At 39.2% G+C, this 16,665-nt stretch overlaps 5 protein-coding genes across 7 annotated transcripts; 2 read left to right on the top strand and 3 right to left on the bottom strand.

Annotated features, from left to right (window-relative positions):
- Window positions 1-198: 198 nt before the first annotated feature.
- LOC116916156 (heterogeneous nuclear ribonucleoprotein U-like protein 1) lies at window positions 199-4,360 on the top strand. The gene is given in 8 exon segments (XM_032921358.2): window positions 199-629; window positions 712-1,444; window positions 1,514-1,751; window positions 1,824-1,923; window positions 2,010-2,122; window positions 2,187-2,340; window positions 2,343-2,616; window positions 2,676-4,360. Coding segments are annotated over 8 exon segments (3,354 nt in total). The 5' UTR covers window positions 199-313; the 3' UTR covers window positions 4,102-4,360.
- LOC116916158 (transmembrane channel-like protein 7) lies at window positions 4,271-8,056 on the bottom strand. 3 transcript variants are annotated; one of them, XM_032921363.2, is made up of 10 exons: window positions 7,953-8,056; window positions 7,751-7,806; window positions 7,098-7,293; window positions 6,827-7,038; window positions 6,607-6,760; window positions 6,248-6,546; window positions 5,877-6,183; window positions 5,332-5,800; window positions 4,785-5,268; window positions 4,271-4,723 (listed from the first exon to the last, which is right to left on the bottom strand). In XM_032921363.2, exons 2-10 carry the CDS (start codon window positions 7,781-7,783, stop codon window positions 4,490-4,492), a joined length of 2,388 nt encoding a protein of 795 aa, XP_032777254.2. In that variant the 5' UTR covers window positions 7,784-7,806; window positions 7,953-8,056; the 3' UTR covers window positions 4,271-4,489. The 3 variants fall into 3 exon arrangements, with proteins under 3 accessions (XP_032777254.2, XP_032777251.2, XP_032777252.2); XM_032921360.2 differs by having other exon boundaries at window positions 7,873-8,007; XM_032921361.2 differs by lacking the exons at window positions 7,751-7,806; window positions 7,953-8,056 and adding an exon at window positions 7,481-7,744.
- A 481-nt stretch (window positions 8,057-8,537) lies between these two features.
- LOC116916164 (E3 ubiquitin-protein ligase RNF8) lies at window positions 8,538-12,704 on the bottom strand. The gene is given in 15 exon segments (XM_045169218.1): window positions 8,538-8,765; window positions 8,823-8,947; window positions 9,158-9,383; window positions 9,460-9,757; window positions 10,150-10,215; window positions 10,296-10,489; window positions 10,574-10,676; window positions 10,788-11,030; window positions 11,124-11,252; window positions 11,308-11,378; window positions 11,381-11,819; window positions 11,951-12,061; window positions 12,122-12,210; window positions 12,530-12,554; window positions 12,684-12,704. Coding segments are annotated over 15 exon segments (2,190 nt in total). The 3' UTR covers window positions 8,538-8,715.
- Window positions 12,705-13,780: 1,076 nt separating this feature from the next.
- On the top strand, window positions 13,781-14,511 carry LOC116916166 (cyclin-dependent kinases regulatory subunit). The gene is made up of 3 exons (XM_032921378.2): window positions 13,781-13,942; window positions 14,009-14,136; window positions 14,299-14,511. The coding sequence occupies exons 1-3, from the start codon at window positions 13,884-13,886 to the stop codon at window positions 14,334-14,336; spliced, it is 225 nt and encodes a 74-aa protein (XP_032777269.1). The 5' UTR covers window positions 13,781-13,883; the 3' UTR covers window positions 14,337-14,511.
- On the bottom strand, window positions 14,414-15,793 carry LOC123470088 (DNA-directed RNA polymerase II subunit RPB7). The gene is made up of 6 exons (XM_045169760.1): window positions 15,319-15,793; window positions 15,138-15,247; window positions 14,915-15,074; window positions 14,798-14,848; window positions 14,598-14,735; window positions 14,414-14,541 (listed from the first exon to the last, which is right to left on the bottom strand). The coding sequence occupies exons 1-6, from the start codon at window positions 15,328-15,330 to the stop codon at window positions 14,494-14,496; spliced, it is 519 nt and encodes a 172-aa protein (XP_045025695.1). The 5' UTR covers window positions 15,331-15,793; the 3' UTR covers window positions 14,414-14,493.
- Between the last annotated feature and the right edge of the window lie 872 nt (window positions 15,794-16,665).

The raw sequence follows: 16,665 nt of genomic DNA, 5'->3' as shown, positions 1-16,665 counted from the left end.
CGGTAATCATACCATCTCTAATTTCAGTCATTTCCATCTGAAATGGAAATCAAGGAATTGTTAGAAAGAAAAAAGGAGGGAAAGGCAATACGTGTTAAGTGATTGGGAGAGGCTGGTTTGCGTCCTTCTCTCCCATCCCCAAACACATGGTGACTTGTAGGATCTTAAAGCTAACGCTAGATGGCGTTGTGAACGTATGTTACCGAAAATGCGCTCGACGCCATTTTTTTAAGCTATTCGGTTTTTGACGGCTTGGTAAATTCAAACCCGGCAAAAAAAGTCCCATCCCTATTTCAATTGTCAGAGTGCAAAAATGCCCCTGAAAGACCTCGACAAGCTTACTGTTGTCAAGCTTCGTGCCGAGTTAATAGCCCGAGGTTTGGACTCCAAAGGTAATAAGCCCTTTCTGGTGGAACGACTTCGCTTCGCATTAGATCAAGAGGAGAAGCACGGTGTACCTAGGCCTGCAATCAAAATGTTCACTTCTGAGAATGAATTAGGTGACGCGAGTATGGACCAGGAACCTGAAATGGACGACGAGGTTCTTGATGATGCTGAAGCTGATGAAAATGAAGATGTGTCATCCAATCCTAACCAAGTAGGCAATGGCTCAAATGGTACCACAGAAGGTATGTGCACATTTTCTTTTAAGCAAATAGTTTCACTTATTACTAAACTGGGATGTGTACATTATTTGTTTGTTGAATACAGTGTCAGATAATGCTTTGAATAATGGAACACACATCAGCTGCACGGACAAGCCTTTTAAAACAGAAGAGTCCTTGTCGGAAGCTATAGCTGAACCCACATCTATTGAAGCATCCAAACAAATCTCTGCTGATACACCTCCTTTAACTGAGGCAGCTGTTAAAGAAGGGAATGCTGAAGAAGCAGACAACAGTACAAACTCTGCCCTAAATGATAGTGTAATGGCAGTTTATGGAGGGAAAAATGAAACCTTTATGGAGAATAGTACTTTAGAACAATCTGTAGACATGACAGTTGACCAAACTAATGATAATGTAACAAATAACTTGACATCAAATTCTAGTAATCTTGATGGTAAAGATACTAGTTCAACACCAAAAGACACCACAGAATCTTCCAGTGTTGATACCGAAAAGGCCTCAGTTAGTATTAACCAAACAGATGCTTCTGCTCAAAATGAGACAGTTTTGGTTGATAGTGAGGAAAAAGAGAAAGAGAAGGGTTCAGATGTTACATCACAGGCTGAAATAACAGATGCTGTTGTCAAAGCAGAAGAACCTAATGCTGATGAAAAGGATGCAGATACTGCAACATCTCAGGTTGAAGCAAAAGAAGAGGAGAAAATGGAAGCCTCGTCAGCTGTAGAGACTGAAGCAACTCAAGAAAGTGAGAGTCCATCAAAAGAAGGAACAATAGAAGATAAAAGTGACAGGGGAAGCAAACGACAAAGAGACAGGTAATCAATCTGTCGTATACTTTATGTTAGGTATCGTGTAATCTCATGTTTGTGTGGCTGTACAATTAGATCCTCAAGTCCTGCCAATGTAAATAAAGTAGCCGAAGGACCTCCACCTGAAGATGAACCCGAATGGGATGGAAGTTTAGTCGTGCTTGATTGGTATAATTCAGATCTCAATTTAACCATAAGCAAAACGGATTTCGTAAGTGGTACTCCACTGACCGAAGCTGGATTTGCTTATATGTGGGCCGGTGCTCGCGCTACATATGGATTTTTAACTGGAAAAATTTGCTACGAAGTTAAGGTAAGTTAGCCATTTCTTTACAATGTTAAACTGCTATAGGCCGACACTATTTTATCATTTTGTTGATGTCAGGTGGTAGAGAATTTGGCAGTTTCTCACCTTGAGGAATCAGAACCGAATCATCATGTTGTGCGAGTCGGATGGTCTGTCGATTCTACTACGTATCAATTAGGTATGGCGGCGAAACACTTCCTTAAATTTCATTATTTTGTGCTCAAGAACAATGTGCATTACTATATGAATTGTGTTCCGTTAAAGGTGAAGATCCATTTTCGTATGGGTATGGAGGTACAGCGAAAATTTCTCAGAATTGCGAATTCAAGGACTATGGGGTGCCTTTCCAGTTGAATGACGTTGTTGGTGTTTACTTGGTAAGCATCTGATAGAATGGTCTAAAGTGATTTTCTCTAAATGTCTTATTTTGTGTATAATTAGGACGCATCTGAGGAGAAAGAAACAGTCGAGATATCTTTTTGTGTTAATGGTGCAGCCCAAGGCGTAGCATTTACATTAACAAAGGAAGAACTGAATGGTCGGGCGCTGTTTCCTCACATTCTTACCAAAAATTGTCGATTCGAGGTAAACTTTGGTCAAAAGAGGAACCATGGTTTCCGCCCATGGAAGGGTACGAGTGGGCCAGCAAAATCCCAGTCGAATCGCGCGTCAGAGGTGCCCTCACTCCTGCTACTAGGGCTGATTGCCAGATGATCATGATGTGCGGTCTGCCTGGAGCTGGGAAAACAACTTGGGCTAACAAATTCTCGGTTGAAAATCCCGATCGGAAATTCAATATTTTAGGCACAAATGCTTTCCTTGATAAAATGAAGGTCAATGGATTGCCTCGTCGGAAAAACTACAGTGGAAGGTTCGTTGAATGATTGTTTTACTTTAGGAACATGATCATACATTTCTTTTCTCCTTTAGATGGGAAGTTCTGATCGAAAAGTGTACCCGTTGTTTGAACATTTTGTTGGAAATTGCTGCCAAACGGCGGAGGAACTACATCCTTGACCAGACTAATGTCTATCCTACAGCTCAGAAGAGAAAAATGTCGTACTTTTCTGGGTTCAAACGCAAAGCTGTGGTAATTGTTCCAACAGAGGAAGAAGCCAAGGTTCGAGTAGAAAAAAGAATTCAAGAGGAAGGTAAGGACGTACCTGACTCGGCCGTTATGGAAATGAAAGCAAATTTCAAAATTCCATCCGTCGATGACACGTTTTCTGAAGTCGAATTCCCCGAGTTGGCACTGGAAGAAGCACTTAAAGTCATAGAAAAGTACAGCACCGAAGCAAAGGCAGCTGGATACGGCCAGCCCTCGCCAAAACGACAACGTCAGAATCAAGGAAATCGCAATAAAAATGATCGTAACGACCGACGCAGCAACCATAGTGGTCGCGACAGAAATCGTGATTCCAGAGGGTCAAATAGCCATCGCAGCTCAAGCTCACGATCTTATAGAGATAGCCGAGATGATCGACATCGCCCGCCTCCTCCTTCTCATTGGAGAGGGGGAGGTGGCGGCGGTGGTGGTCCAGGCCGTGGTGGTGGATGGAGCAATCGAGGACCCCCGCCACCATTACCTAGAAATGGTCCTTATTCTCCACGTCGAGGACCACCGCTTCCTCCTTTACCTCCAGTTAACCGTGGAGGGTGGAATGCACCAATTCCTGAAAGACCATACCCTGGTGCCAGATCTGGAGGTGGAAGTGGTGGTAGTAGAGGCTATGACGACAGACGCAACGACAGACCTTCCTATTCGGCCCCAAGACGAGAAGGACCTTCTCCATGGATGAATTCTCCATCGATGGCTGGTGCTGCACCCCAGAGAAGTTCATGGGGACATTCGCACAGTGGCTGGAACAGCAACAGTGGCGGCGGGAATAGTTCATCTTCGTCGTACGGTCAACCACAGCAAGCATCGTATGCTAGCTCTGCTTACGGTGGGTCAGCACTCTATGGATCGACGGGAGCCTCCAGAGCAACTCCAAGCGGCGGCTATGGTACTCCTTCTGGTATTACCGCCAGACCTGCTAGTGGAAACTATGGATCATCGTCGGCAACTGCAAGACCTGTTTCCACACCATATGGGGGTGCTGGAATCACTGGACTTGCCCGCCCCGCCAGTTACGGATCCAACGGTCAAGCCAGACCAACCAGCTATGGCCCTCCTAGCCTACCGGGTAGCCGACCTGCAAGTTACGGATCTGGTTCAGGGAGTGCCCGTCCCACCTCCAGTTACTCTAGCGCCTCAATCAACCAATGGTCACAACAGCAGCAGCAACAGCCGCAACAAACTGGATACCAGTATCCTTATAACCCCAATCATTCAACGTACAGTGGTGGCAAGTAACATAGCACGTTTCGTTTTAAACATTTTCCTCATTTGCAAAATGTTTTGTTTTGTTTCATCTGTCAGTCCTTCCTTTAGTAATTTGAAGTCTCTTCTTCGTATTTGTAACTTTCATGAAACAAAAAATATTCAGCCGTCGGATGAGTGAAATTCAATGTGAGAAACTTCATTTCAGGGTTTCCGTTCTTTTTTTTTTTCTATTTTTTAAATTTGTTTCTTCGACGCCATTAATGATGAAATACACGGACATTTAACTAAACTTGAGCTGGAATAGGTATTACAACTTTGGCTTTTAGCGATCTATAGAGAATTGAGTACATGAAAAAACAATAACAACCAAGTAAATCTGGGTTTTTTTTCTTTAGAGAGGATGCGATGTTCGTAATGTTCAAACTTGTACATGCTGTTTACCAACGGCAGATAGCCTTGCAATCAAAAAATGTTTATCTTCAGCTTCGAGAACCAGTTGCGAAGTAAGAGACTCGACTACGGCACGATGTGCTACCGCTTTAGAGCGATAATAATAGAGAGCGACCAGTAAAATCAAAATAGCAGGAACGAAAAACCCCGCCGATCCGAAGAAGAAGAGAATTTTTTTTAACGTATCCGACAATGCATCAACCTTAAAAAGAAAAAGAAAACCAAATTAAGATAATCACTAAGTACTAATTTTAAAAAATTACCTCATTGGATATTGCGGACCAAACAGTACCGAAACCACGATAAGGTCCACAAGAGACTGAGGGCTGCAACGAGGTGACGTGATATCCCAAAGGAAGAACGCAAGAAATAAAAGATACCAATAAGACATTCATGAAAAGAGACGTGGAGCTTGATGCACCATAAATGCGAGAGGGGGGGCACGAATAGAAAAGCAGACTGAAGTATTTGACGTAGAAAACAATGAAACATTTAAAAGTGGTAATTATTGGCAAGACAGGGCAGTAAAACATCCCCAACCAGCATATTGACTGACTGTAAACCATATCGAGAGTGCTTCCGACTAGATTGAATTCGGGTTTGGTTATGCATGTCCAACGGCTTGTGGGAGGCACCGAACGACGGAAGACTAGTGCCAAAGGAAACTCGATCAGAATCGTAATAAAGATTGTGATGAAAACGTCAAATAGGCAAAGCCTGTAAAGTTGCTGGCCGACATATGTCTCCCTAGGAAGAAAAACACGTGAATAACAGGCTACGATTGGTATTTGTAATTACAACCAAAATTACCAGCATGGTGCATCTTGATCGGAATTGCAGTTGGATCCTCGTTCTTCTTCTAAGCTGCTGTATAGGGTTAAAACAAGTACCAAAAGAGATGCCAGTCTGAGCAAGACAGTTCTAACTAGGGTGATTTTAATTTCAAAAGTAGCACCGAACCGCTCGAATCGAACAACTGCCCGAAAGAGGATGGGCACTAAAAAATTCAGTGCAGTTATAACAATAGACGGTAAAAATCCTATCATCAAGATTTGGAAATCTTCAGGATTCGAAAATGAGCCGGTTTCTCCTTGAGTATTCCTCCGATATCTTTCTGAAAATGCTGTGACCAAGTAAATGATGTAGCCAGCTAGACTCAAGGTTCCAATAACAAGAAGGTTGACTGAGAGTCTTAGGAAGAAAAGATTAATTTTTTTCCGCATATTTCTCTCTGCTTTCTCGGTGGCATATTCCTTATCAGCTAAAGCTACCCGAAAAGCTAATAAATAAAAGAAAAATACAAACGGTTAAGAAATAATCTGATTTATTCCAATCAAATAAAACAGCCAACTTACCATGTAAAATTGCCTTTTTTTTAAGGTGGGCAACTTCGGAACTGTCGATGCAATAGTCCCATGACGTAAAAGCTAAATCGGAGAACTGATGAAGCCATGACCTGCCAAGTCCGATATTGTCTTTGAAGCCAGTGGCAACCGACTTGGCCATGCACGTCAAACTGAAGAGTAGGAGGAAGTAGACAACAAGCTCATAAGCCAACGCAAAATTGTAGACTTGATCATTCCCCCACGGAAGGAATGCCGGTTGGTAGTACCCGTAAAATGCTACTGTATACTCCAACCATCCAGTGCCTTGCACTGCATCCTAATTGGAAGAAAAATTTTTAACGTTTTGATAAATTAACAAGAGTATCTTGGAGGTACAGTACTTGGATCAATAATAATGGCTGTGAAGAATGATTTGCTATCGTCGTCATGACCGATGCACGATATTCAAGCCAGCAACTATCGTTTCTAGCCATACATTCATCATTGCAGGAAGATACATTGTAAGATCGACTGCATCCATCTAATGCCGACTGCGATGGAGACAGAACGGTGAAATTTAGGTTTGTACACGAAGTTTGCCCAACTTCCCATGGAACAAGAATCAAGGTCACCACGAAAAACGTAATGAAAAAATTTAGCAGCATCTGCCATCTGATAAGGAGGAAATATGATCCGACTCCTAGAAAAGAATTAGATAACAAAACACGCAAACGTCATGACGAAAAGAAACGTTGTCTACCTGTGCCAAAGTTGGCTTCAATTGAACGGATTGTTTGTTTCCATGGAGAGAAAAATGATAAAATCTGCAACGCAAAAGACTGTACTCTGTGCCAGATTTGTCGTTTTCGGAATCGAATCAATTCCAAACCGTGAACGCGGAGATTTTGTGCAACCTAAAATCATCACAGTTCTTTCTTACATAACCAACCAAATGGTATGTGATAAAAAAGAGATATTACCCTTAACTCAGCTTTTAGCATTCTTTTTTCTCCCATTGTAATGGGAAGAGACCGGATCTGTTGCATTTTTTGCCACATTTCTTCTTCGTTAGGTAGACCTTGAGAAAGATCAGGCATCATGCCTAGTTCGACTTCATCTGTTGGAGTGCTACCATGACGAAGAGTAGATGTACGTCTACTTCTGGAGGTGGTTTTCCCCCATGTTCTAATATCTTTGTAAAAATTCAAAATTAAGGCTGTGTCAATAAAACAGGTTGATCTTTTTTCTTACCTATAGTGTTTGTTCTGTTACTTGGTAACATTGTCTCCCATGACACCTTTTTATCTTCTTTAGCCTCATCAACTGGGAAGGTAGACATTGTGGTGGCAGTACTCTGAAGATGATGAGGCTTTTCCTTGGCTTCTTTAATACCATTTCCAGTAACTGATGTTCCACCAGAACAAAGACTTGATCTGTCTGTCATTTTCTAACAAAATACACAATGAACATATATTTGGATGAAAAATAAGGCAACCTTGCTACCAAAGCAAACACATTAATAATGATGAGCCCATCAGCAACAAATACATAGGCTGATTGTTTAGTTATCGACGAAAAATCATTAAAAACCCACCCAAATAGAAGAACATTTCATTAATCTATCCATTACAAACCTTATCGTTCAAATCAAGACAACACCTTTGGCGTAAACTCCGCGTTCTTTCTTTTCTTAGTTGTGCAATAGATTATATGGGCATTACGAGCTATACTGAACAGCAACAACATTCGCCATGTAACACCATAGCTAGACCATTGATGACAACATTTTACTTCAACTTCTGGATGCTTTGTAATCCGCAAAAACTTAAAATACTGACGAGTGTTAAACAAAACATAGGTCAAAACAGACTCTTACGAAGACAATCAACAATACTGACACATACCAGGCGAGGGATTACTCTAGGTCCGGGAGGCATGTTGCCGGATTTGTTCTCGTTGGCTGCAGGATTTTAAACAAATTTCTTTTTAACAACTATCATATGAACTGAATATTATAGGCCTTTACAAACGTAGTTTTGGATGTAAAATGCTCGACAAAGCCGTGAAATAGGAGAGATTAAGTTGATAAAAATGAAAAGAACGAACCACGTTTTTTTTTTGAAGTCGACAGCTCGACGCCAACTACTGTGCGGTCAGAACACGAACGAGTACTGTATACTGTATCCACTTCCACTTCTTTTGTGACACAATAATGCTCATGCTAAACAAATATGGGTTTTTTCCCGTTCAATTTCATCACGTTTTGTCTGGCTTTGTGTTTGCGATTTTTATTTACTTTATTCTCTCGTTCCTAATTACTTAAGTCGTTTGACGTGGCGTAATCTTAGTTCCTTCGACTAAAAAAATGCCGCAATAATACGGATAAGATAAAAAAATTTATTACTCGACGAAAACAGGACTTTTAGCTTCAGCTAACCTTGGGATTTATTAGTTCATACTGTAGTTCCGAGCTGGTAGACTTTTTTTTTGCGTTCTTCACCTTTTTAATCCACATTACATTAAACAAAAGTCATAGAAAAAGGGAACTACCCTAACCACCCACCAAATTTTAAAGCAGTTTTCATTTGCAAGCCTTGTAGATAGCTATGCTATAAAATTAAGAATATCATTTAAAAGATTAGATTCATAGTGGAGGGGGGAGGGGAATGCTGCAAGAACTAAACAATTACATCAATATTAAATAAAGTTTATTTGAATGTTATGAGAATTCGAAACGAAATTTGAGCTCAGACAATCTTTTCGATGATTCAAAGAATGAGTTTATGCATTTGTCATTGGCTGGATTTCGGGATAATTATGCACATTAAATAAGGACATTATACGCATATTTCACATATCATACGAACGATTAGCTTGAATGAAGACAGTAGACGCAACGCAGGGAGCTTAGTGGCATTCCTGCAAAAAGTACAAAAATGAAAAAAAAAATAGTTATGGATTTCTCTTTATCCTTACCACACGAAGGACAGGATTCCTTCCCTCTTCGGCGACGGCGAGCAGCAGGTTCTTGAGGAAATTCTTCTTCGCTAGCAGATTCAGGTCCACTTGAGAGAACCACCACTTCTTCTGTTGCCCGGACACTAAACTCCCGAACCGATGTAAAAAAAAAATAGATTAATCTTAAGTAAAACCTTCATCAGCTAACGCCTACAATTTATTCCAATACCGTTGATCTAGGCACTTTCATAATCATATACAAAACATAATTAAAATACGACAAAAAACGACTTGAAGAATTGACTTAATGCCTTGGGCCGACTTGTGATGGGCGTGCATTTCTAGCTACGTACATGGAAGGACCAGGAAGCCGAGGATTAGGAAATGTTGGTGCAGGTGCAGTGGAACGATTTAAAGTGCCCCTAACGGGACCTGCAGAAGGACCACCCTGAACTAGTGGACGACCTGCTTGTCGAGCTACCGCTACCGCTACTCGAGGTCTGACGGCCTGTGGCAGAGTAACAGTGTGAGGAACTGCAGCCACGGTAGCACGCGCTGTTGACGGCGGAGCATTTGAAACTGGTACAAGAAGCATATGAAAATTAGCCAGATTCCAACTATAAGGATAACGCCTAAACAATCTATAAAACCATACCTATGCGTCCTGCAGCACGACGGATACGGCCTTGTCCTCGGCTATTGTTTGGTTGATCCACTATTCGTGTTCCATCAACTTGTATCGTTCCAAACGTAACATTTTGGATGATGGAAATTTGTTCAAAAATTTTTATTTCCTTTAGCATTTTAATTTGCTCTTGCCGTTCACGCACCAATTCCTTTCTTCGGTTTTTTGTTTCTTCCGACAGCGTTTTCACCATGGCATCGATCATGTTATCTACCAAGAGATTTCTTCCTTCTGTGGTAATTGGTGCTCGACAAATCGGGCATTCGACCTGGCCAATAAGGAAAATCAAATTCTGTTGGCTTTTATTTTTAATAACATATTTCGAGCTAATTTGATGTCTGGGATTGATTCACATTCATCGAGTTTTTTAAAACAAAAACCATTGTTAATGAAAGCTACAAAGATTAATACAAAACTTTTACTCGTATTGTCGGCTTAAGTTTTTCATTTTCATCTTTTGGCATGAATGATGCCATGCAATTGACGGCCAATTCAGGCTCCGTCCTTTCAATGAAAATTCAAAACATCCAACTTTTAACAAAAAATTTAAGAACAAGGCAATTTTAGGTAACTATTTTCTCGTTAGGCTCCAGACTCGATTTAACAACAGCAATATTAACTTCTTCAATTCAATTAGTTCTATCAAGCAATTGTTCTTACCTTGTTCTTTTTCCACTGCTGGACACAGTATTGGCAGAAAGTATGCATACAATTCAGTGAGGTAGCCTACGAGTATTGAAAAAAAAAATGAAATAATAAAAAATAGAGCAGATGGGAAAACCGTAGTAGAATTCGCGGGAACTTACGAAAACCATAAGCTCAGAGCAAATTCCACATTGAAGCTCGTTTTCCATAATGCTTTCCATTTGTCCTACAATGTCAACACAAGCTTTGCTAGATGCCCGCTGCTGAATCTCATTAAGTTCTTTTTGAATACGTAATTCCTCGCGTACTTTTTCCAATTCTTGCTCAGTCAAACTAGGAAGATTTGAAGCTTGTCCTGTGTGGGTTAAATAATTTCGGTTTATCAATTTAGTCACGGATCTAAGTAGAAAAAAAAAAAAATAATAATAATAATATATACCATCATCCATAACAACTACGATATTCCCCGTATTCTCTATTTCTTGTCCTTGTTGAAGGAGTTGAATTGTTTCATACATTTCCAGGCCGATAGCAGCACGGCTCTATAAATAGTTTAGGTAATGAAAATTCAATAAAGTAGGCAAAGATAGAAAAATATTAGATTATTTACATTAATCACTTAACTATCTATATATTTTGCTGTCAACACATACCTGAATTTCAACAATTTCTCTTTCTTTAGCGTTTAAACGGGCTTCGCGCTCGGCCAACTCCTCCTGCATCTGACGAAGACGGAGTTCATCTTCACTGCCTTTCTGTTGATGTTGCTTTGTTTCTTCTTCAATTTTTCGACGTGCTTCATTCAATTCTTGCTCTAATGACTGATGAGATCGTTTTACTTGGGCCAATTCATTCATAGTTTCTTCTTTCAGGCGACTCTCCTCTTCTAAGCGCTCCTAAGAAAGCAAAAAACAAAACAAAACAAAACAAAACAAAACACAATGAATAAACCAATAAATTTCTCACGAGGTCGTATTTATACTATTTACTTGCAAAACGCTCTTTTCACGCAAAAGTTGCTGCACGACCAACTCTTTCTGTTCAATAAGCATCTCTTTCTCCCTATTAGCCCGCGCAACACTCTCTTCGAATTCAATTTTTTTCTTTGCGCATTCCACCTAAATAGCAATAAAATTCACTATAGATCACAACTTTTTCTACCATAGCTGGTACCTGAAACTCTTGCAAACTGATTAACATCCGCTTTTCTACATCTTCCTTCTGACGTTGTAACTCGTTTTTTCCATCTCTCCGCGAGCAACCTTTTCCTCCAGTTCCTTTTTTTCCTCGGAAAATTTTGATTCCAAAACTGCTTTAGTTTTCTCAAAGTGCTCGTTGAGTTTCTCCTGTTCGAGCACCAACTTATCTTTCAGCGACTTCTGTAGTTCTAGTTTAGCATCTAAGTTATCACTTTCCTCTTCAAGTGTTTTTTCAAGATTTTTCTTAGAGCGGACCCAGTTATGAAATGCCTCCGGCGAATCTTTCAGCGACGGATAATTTCGATTAGCAAGAGGAAGTCTCATCTTCTTGGTAAGTGGCTCTTCGTTTACTACGTCTGCTGATTGAAGACGGAAGGCGTAAACAAACTTGGAACCCGCGCCAAACTCAATGGTATCCATGTGCTGGATGGGTATCTGCTGATGCTTTGGCACAATTATATGGTTTACAGCAATACCATTCATTCCCTAGAGGACAAGAAGAAAAATAAATAGAAATGGAAAAAAAATAAAAATAAATAATAATAACACAGTAACCTAACACATCAAACATTAGAAGAACCATGTAAGGAGTTATTAAATAAAAATTAATTGCTTACAACACTTTCAACAGTCCATTGATCTTTGTTCAATCTAAAAACAGCATGCTTCCGAGAAACTAAAAGATCAGCAATTGTGTAAAAATTTTCTTTGGATCGACCAATAGTGACCTAAGAGAAATAACTAATAAAACAACTTCACATAAATCTGCACAACTTAAATGCAATCACCTCATTACAGTCCAGTTGTATGCACTTGTAATCAGTTTCATTTGTACCTATTCTTCGAAGAAGAGCCACCGGAAATGATGATGCCATTTCTTGAGGGGGGAAGGGGGTAGAAAACAATTAAAAAATTAAATAAATAAATAAAAACATGGTATAGTTTTATAAATTATAATCTCTAAAGCAATTATTCTTTTAAATTAACTCAACAAAAGCAACAAACAAAACCTAAAATTCAATGAAAAATGCAAAAAAAAATTAAAACATTCAGAAATATCAAAAGTAGATAGATATTGGTCCTATGTTGGATATATTAAAGGGTTGAAAAGGAACATCATCATTGTTGCTTAATTTATAAATTTCTCTGGTATCAATTCTCATTCTTAATTTTCACTATTTGACCACACCACTCACTCAGAACTTTAAGCAGAACAAGTTTCTGGAATTCAAAAATAATACAAAGAAATTAATTACCTGTTTACTTTCTCTCTTAGTCAAATGAAGTTTGATCCAGTTCTCTGTAGTGTAAATTTAGTATTTAACAGGCTATTCCGAAGTTAATCTCTACTTGCTGGCGGAGAACAGTCATGGAAATGGCAGATAAAAAAATGAGAGTGAAGTTTCGTCTTTGAATGATTTTATCAAGACAATCACACAAACGATAACAATTATTTTTTTAAAGTCTTTATTAAGGAAAAAATTTTCAGGATAAGTTTTTTTTTAACGTAAAGAGAGTGAAACTTAGTAACTTACGAACAAAAAAAGCAGACTTGATAAATAAAAAGTTTTGAATCAGACGGACTACCACGTTGTCTCATCGTCAAAATGCCAGGCTGAAAGAAGTGAGTGACTGTTTAGTGTTTACTGACTAGACACTAGACTGAGACACTGAGTGAGTGGCTTAAACCAGCTTAAACTTCTTAAGTTAAAAATAAAAAGCCTTTACCAATAAACTCAAGTATCCCAACAAATAATTGTGTTTTGCAAACCTAGGTTTATACAAAATTCTGTATTAAAGAGCGCAAGCAGAGTCCATAGATTAGATAGTCAAACTACTACAGTACTCCCGACGTCACTTTTCGCAAACCATATTTTTTATCTCGCTCACTCCGAAAGTGCTGCACCAAGCGGAGGTCTGGTTGCCCCAACAAGAAAGATAGAGTTTTCGAATACTTGCATCAAGCAAAGGTCTAGAGAGATAGCGTTGTGATGAGTGATGAGATGCGCATGGTGCAGCACTTTCGGAGGGAGCGAGGCCGAAAAAAGCCTACAAAATCGGGTTCGTGAAAAGTGACGTGGGGTGTGGCTTATTTACAGGCGTTTAACATGGAATACTTAAACCATCTAATCTATGACTCTGGTAGTGCACAGGAGTACAGGATTAGCGCGACCGCGACAGCTGAGGCAATCCCCAAAGATACCAAAAAAAAAGTAAACAATATACAATTGTCAAAATAGCCTATGATGGTAACGGTATTCACATTACCCTTTTGCATAGGCAAACAAACAGAAAGGTACCGTACGTACATAGGCTACCAGCGCGCCAAAACTTACAAAATACCGCACCATACTGGCACGACGCGTCACTCGCGTCAGACCAAGTTTTTCTGGTGGCACTAGCTTTAATTTCCCGCAACAGATGGCGTGGGCAGCTAGAATCTCATATAAGACCGCAGCGCCTCTAATGACTGTAGTTTCTTACCATTATGAAACCCATCCGTCTCCTTAATTTACAATAACATAGAATCCTTACAGGCAATAACTTGATATGCCTCCAAACGAAATTCAATATTCTGACAAATATACAGATGAGAATTTTGAATACAGGTAGGCTTTTCTTAAAAGTTGTGTTCATGGTAGTGTCAAGCACTGTTACATCATTTTTTCCTTTAGACATGTAATTCTGCCGGCGGAAATGGCCAAGTTGGTGCCTCGAACACACCTGATGACAGAAACGGAATGGAGGAATCTGGGAGTTCAACAAAGTCCTGGCTGGATACATTACATGGTCCATAACCCAGGTTGATATAATTTAATTACCGTTAACTAAATAAAAATAAAAATGTGGCTATGACATTGCAAATCACCATTTAGTTGATGTGGCAGTGCATTTTCCTATACTTAGAATTTTGCCTAATGATTTTATTTTTCCTTAAATGTAAATTATGTTTCTTCTCTTTCAGAGCCACATGTGTTACTTTTCCGACGTCCAAAGGAATGATTGCAATCACATCCAGACAACCCTTACAATCTTTCCCCAGATATTTTTTTACATTATAACAATAATTAAGATTTACATTCCTTCTCTTGTTATATTCAATCTTGATGCACCAACACATGAATCATACTGTGACAATGAAAACATGGCTTGAAATAAATCAACTGACCAAACCCAAGTAGTCATCCATAAGTGTTCCAATAGCAAACTAAGAAAAAAATTTATAAATATCTGATGTTTTTTCAGTGTACAATAGTGACTTACAATATCAGTAGCATCAACCCTTAATCCAACAATTTTTATCCTGATTTCATCATCCTGTTGAATAACAACATCTTCATCCTGGGTTTTGTAGCAAGGAGGTGTTGAGTTGGGATCGAATTGCATATCTGATGGAATGGACTACAGGGAAAAAACAAAAATAAAATCTAGATGATTTAGAGTGCACTGATGAAAATACATACATGTCTAGAAATGAAACAGGACAAAGGTCCAATTTCTGTAAAAAGCCCAACCTGGAAAAAATATTTTAAAAAAGTTGAAGAAGCCTTATTTATGATTATATTATTTGGAATTCTTACTTTATTCACTTGAGTTACCACTGCATCCAAAACCTGTCCTTTAAATGGACGGAACACAATTGCCTTGTATTTAACAGGATAAACTACAAAGCCTTGTCCAGGCTGTATGATTCCAGCTCCAATTGTGTCAATTGTTGTAACTGCTATGACAAACCCATACCTGATGTTTGGAGGAAAGTAACACTTAGCATTGCTTTGAATGAAACATACCAAAAGACCTTACTTTCCAGTACAAGTGCCTTCCACCTCTGTGAAAAGTTTTTGTTTTACTGTTTCCATCAACTGAGGACCGAAATACCTTGGGTGCAACAGAATTTCGTGTTCTAATGCGATCTGTTAAATTTAAACAATTCATATTTTAGAAGGACTGCGCCAGGAGGCAAAGAAAATATGACAGTATTTACATGGTAGAACATTCTGCTGACGTATAAATAAGTTGGCTAATATTCTTAATCAAATGCTTGAAGCTCAAGAGTCTTTTATTTGAAAAAAATAGCAAACAAACTGATCGATGAAATGAATGAATGCAAAATCTCTCGAATATGAAAACACTAAATTGAATATACTAAACGGTAAGCCAAAGCAAAAAAAATGACGCCGACTGCGCTAGGGATCGGCTGGCCCTGAGCCAATTGGGGCGCTTTTTTCCGATCGGGGTTTTTCAAAATGGTGTAAGGGCTTTCGGGGCAACAAAAAATTTTTGTCCCCCGATTGTGCGTCAAATGTTTTTTTGTTTTTTTTTTTTGTTTTTTTTTCAGGGCGGGGATCCCGATTAGAACCAATCGGGGTTGCCTGGCACAAGTTCACAAGATCTCAATTCCAAATAGGACTCGTCCCCGATCGGGTTGAGTTCAACCTGGAGTACTTGGCGAAATTTTCTAAAATGGTGGCTTCAAGGATAACCATTAAGGAAAAAAAATTCTGATTGGTTTATTAACCATCGATTTTTTTTTCTGATCAATAATTTTGATTGACTATATTCTAGTATAGACCAGTTTCGGATGCTGCGTTGCAAAACTTTAAAAAATCCAGGGGTTTCGATTGCAGGGGAGATAGGAAAAAGGGGTTTTGATTTATTTACCCTAGTAATACTTTTCCAATTCAGGAAATGTTCTAGAATACTACACTTTAAGACATTCTGCGTCTTCTCCAGTCTTTATAAATAATTAATCATCCCTAGTTTATCCATTATCCCCATATCCACATTTGAATCACCCATGTTTACATATTTTCTTGACACTGGAAACGCAAAAAATACTAAACAGCATCCCTAGCCTTTTACTTGAATTAATTTTCATGGATAAACTAGGGATGATTAATTATTTATAAAGACTGGAGAAGACGCAGAATGTCTTAAAGTGTAGTATTCTAGAAATTTTCTGAATTGGAAATGTATTACTAGGGTAAATAAATCAAAAACCCCCTTTTTCCTATCTCCCCCTGCAATCGAAACCCCCCTGGATTTTTTAAAATTTTGCAACGCAGCATCCGAAACTGGTCTATTGGCAATTGCATGATCGCTTTGGGGTACGCGATCATAGCCCGACGGGGCAAGGGCCGAAAATGAAACTGGTAATCCGACGAAACCGCCCCGAAAGCAAAAACAACTCACCCGATCAGCAAAAAATCATTCCAATCAACGATGGGCCGAGGCCTATCGCTTTCAACAAACCACAATTTCACAGCAAATGTTTCCGCTGCTTTGTTCTTCCCTTTTTAATTAATAATGATTTTGATCCATGAAATCAGGT

The sequence above is a fragment of the Daphnia magna genome, linkage group LG2 (assembly GCF_020631705.1).
Source record: "Daphnia magna isolate NIES linkage group LG2, ASM2063170v1.1, whole genome shotgun sequence".
NCBI lineage: Eukaryota > Metazoa > Arthropoda > Branchiopoda > Diplostraca > Daphniidae > Daphnia > Daphnia magna.
The sequence above is the reverse complement of the archived record's forward strand: the minus strand, read 5'-3'. Positions and strand labels throughout refer to the sequence as shown.

Coding starts and splice junctions, on each gene's coding strand:
- LOC116916158 (XM_032921363.2), bottom strand. CDS start 7,783: ATGCCTCCCGGACCTAGAGTAATCCCTCGCCTG. Junction 5,801..5,876: donor AAAAAAGGCAATTTTACATG/GTAAGTTGGCTG, acceptor TTTATTTATTAG/CTTTTCGGGTAGCTTTAGCT. Junction 5,269..5,331: donor GATCAAGATGCACCATGCTG/GTAATTTTGGTT, acceptor TTTTCTTCCTAG/GGAGACATATGTCGGCCAGC.
- LOC116916166 (XM_032921378.2), top strand. CDS start 13,884: ATGCCTCCAAACGAAATTCAATATTCTGACAAATATACAGATGAGAAT. Junction 13,943..14,008: donor GATGAGAATTTTGAATACAG/GTAGGCTTTTCT, acceptor TTTTTCCTTTAG/ACATGTAATTCTGCCGGCGG. Junction 14,137..14,298: donor TTACATGGTCCATAACCCAG/GTTGATATAATT, acceptor CTTCTCTTTCAG/AGCCACATGTGTTACTTTTC.
- LOC123470088 (XM_045169760.1), bottom strand. Junction 14,736..14,797: donor CCTGTTTCATTTCTAGACAT/GTATGTATTTTC, acceptor TTTTCCCTGTAG/TCCATTCCATCAGATATGCA. Junction 14,542..14,597: donor GGGTTGATGCTACTGATATT/GTAAGTCACTAT, acceptor TTTTTTTCTTAG/TTTGCTATTGGAACACTTAT.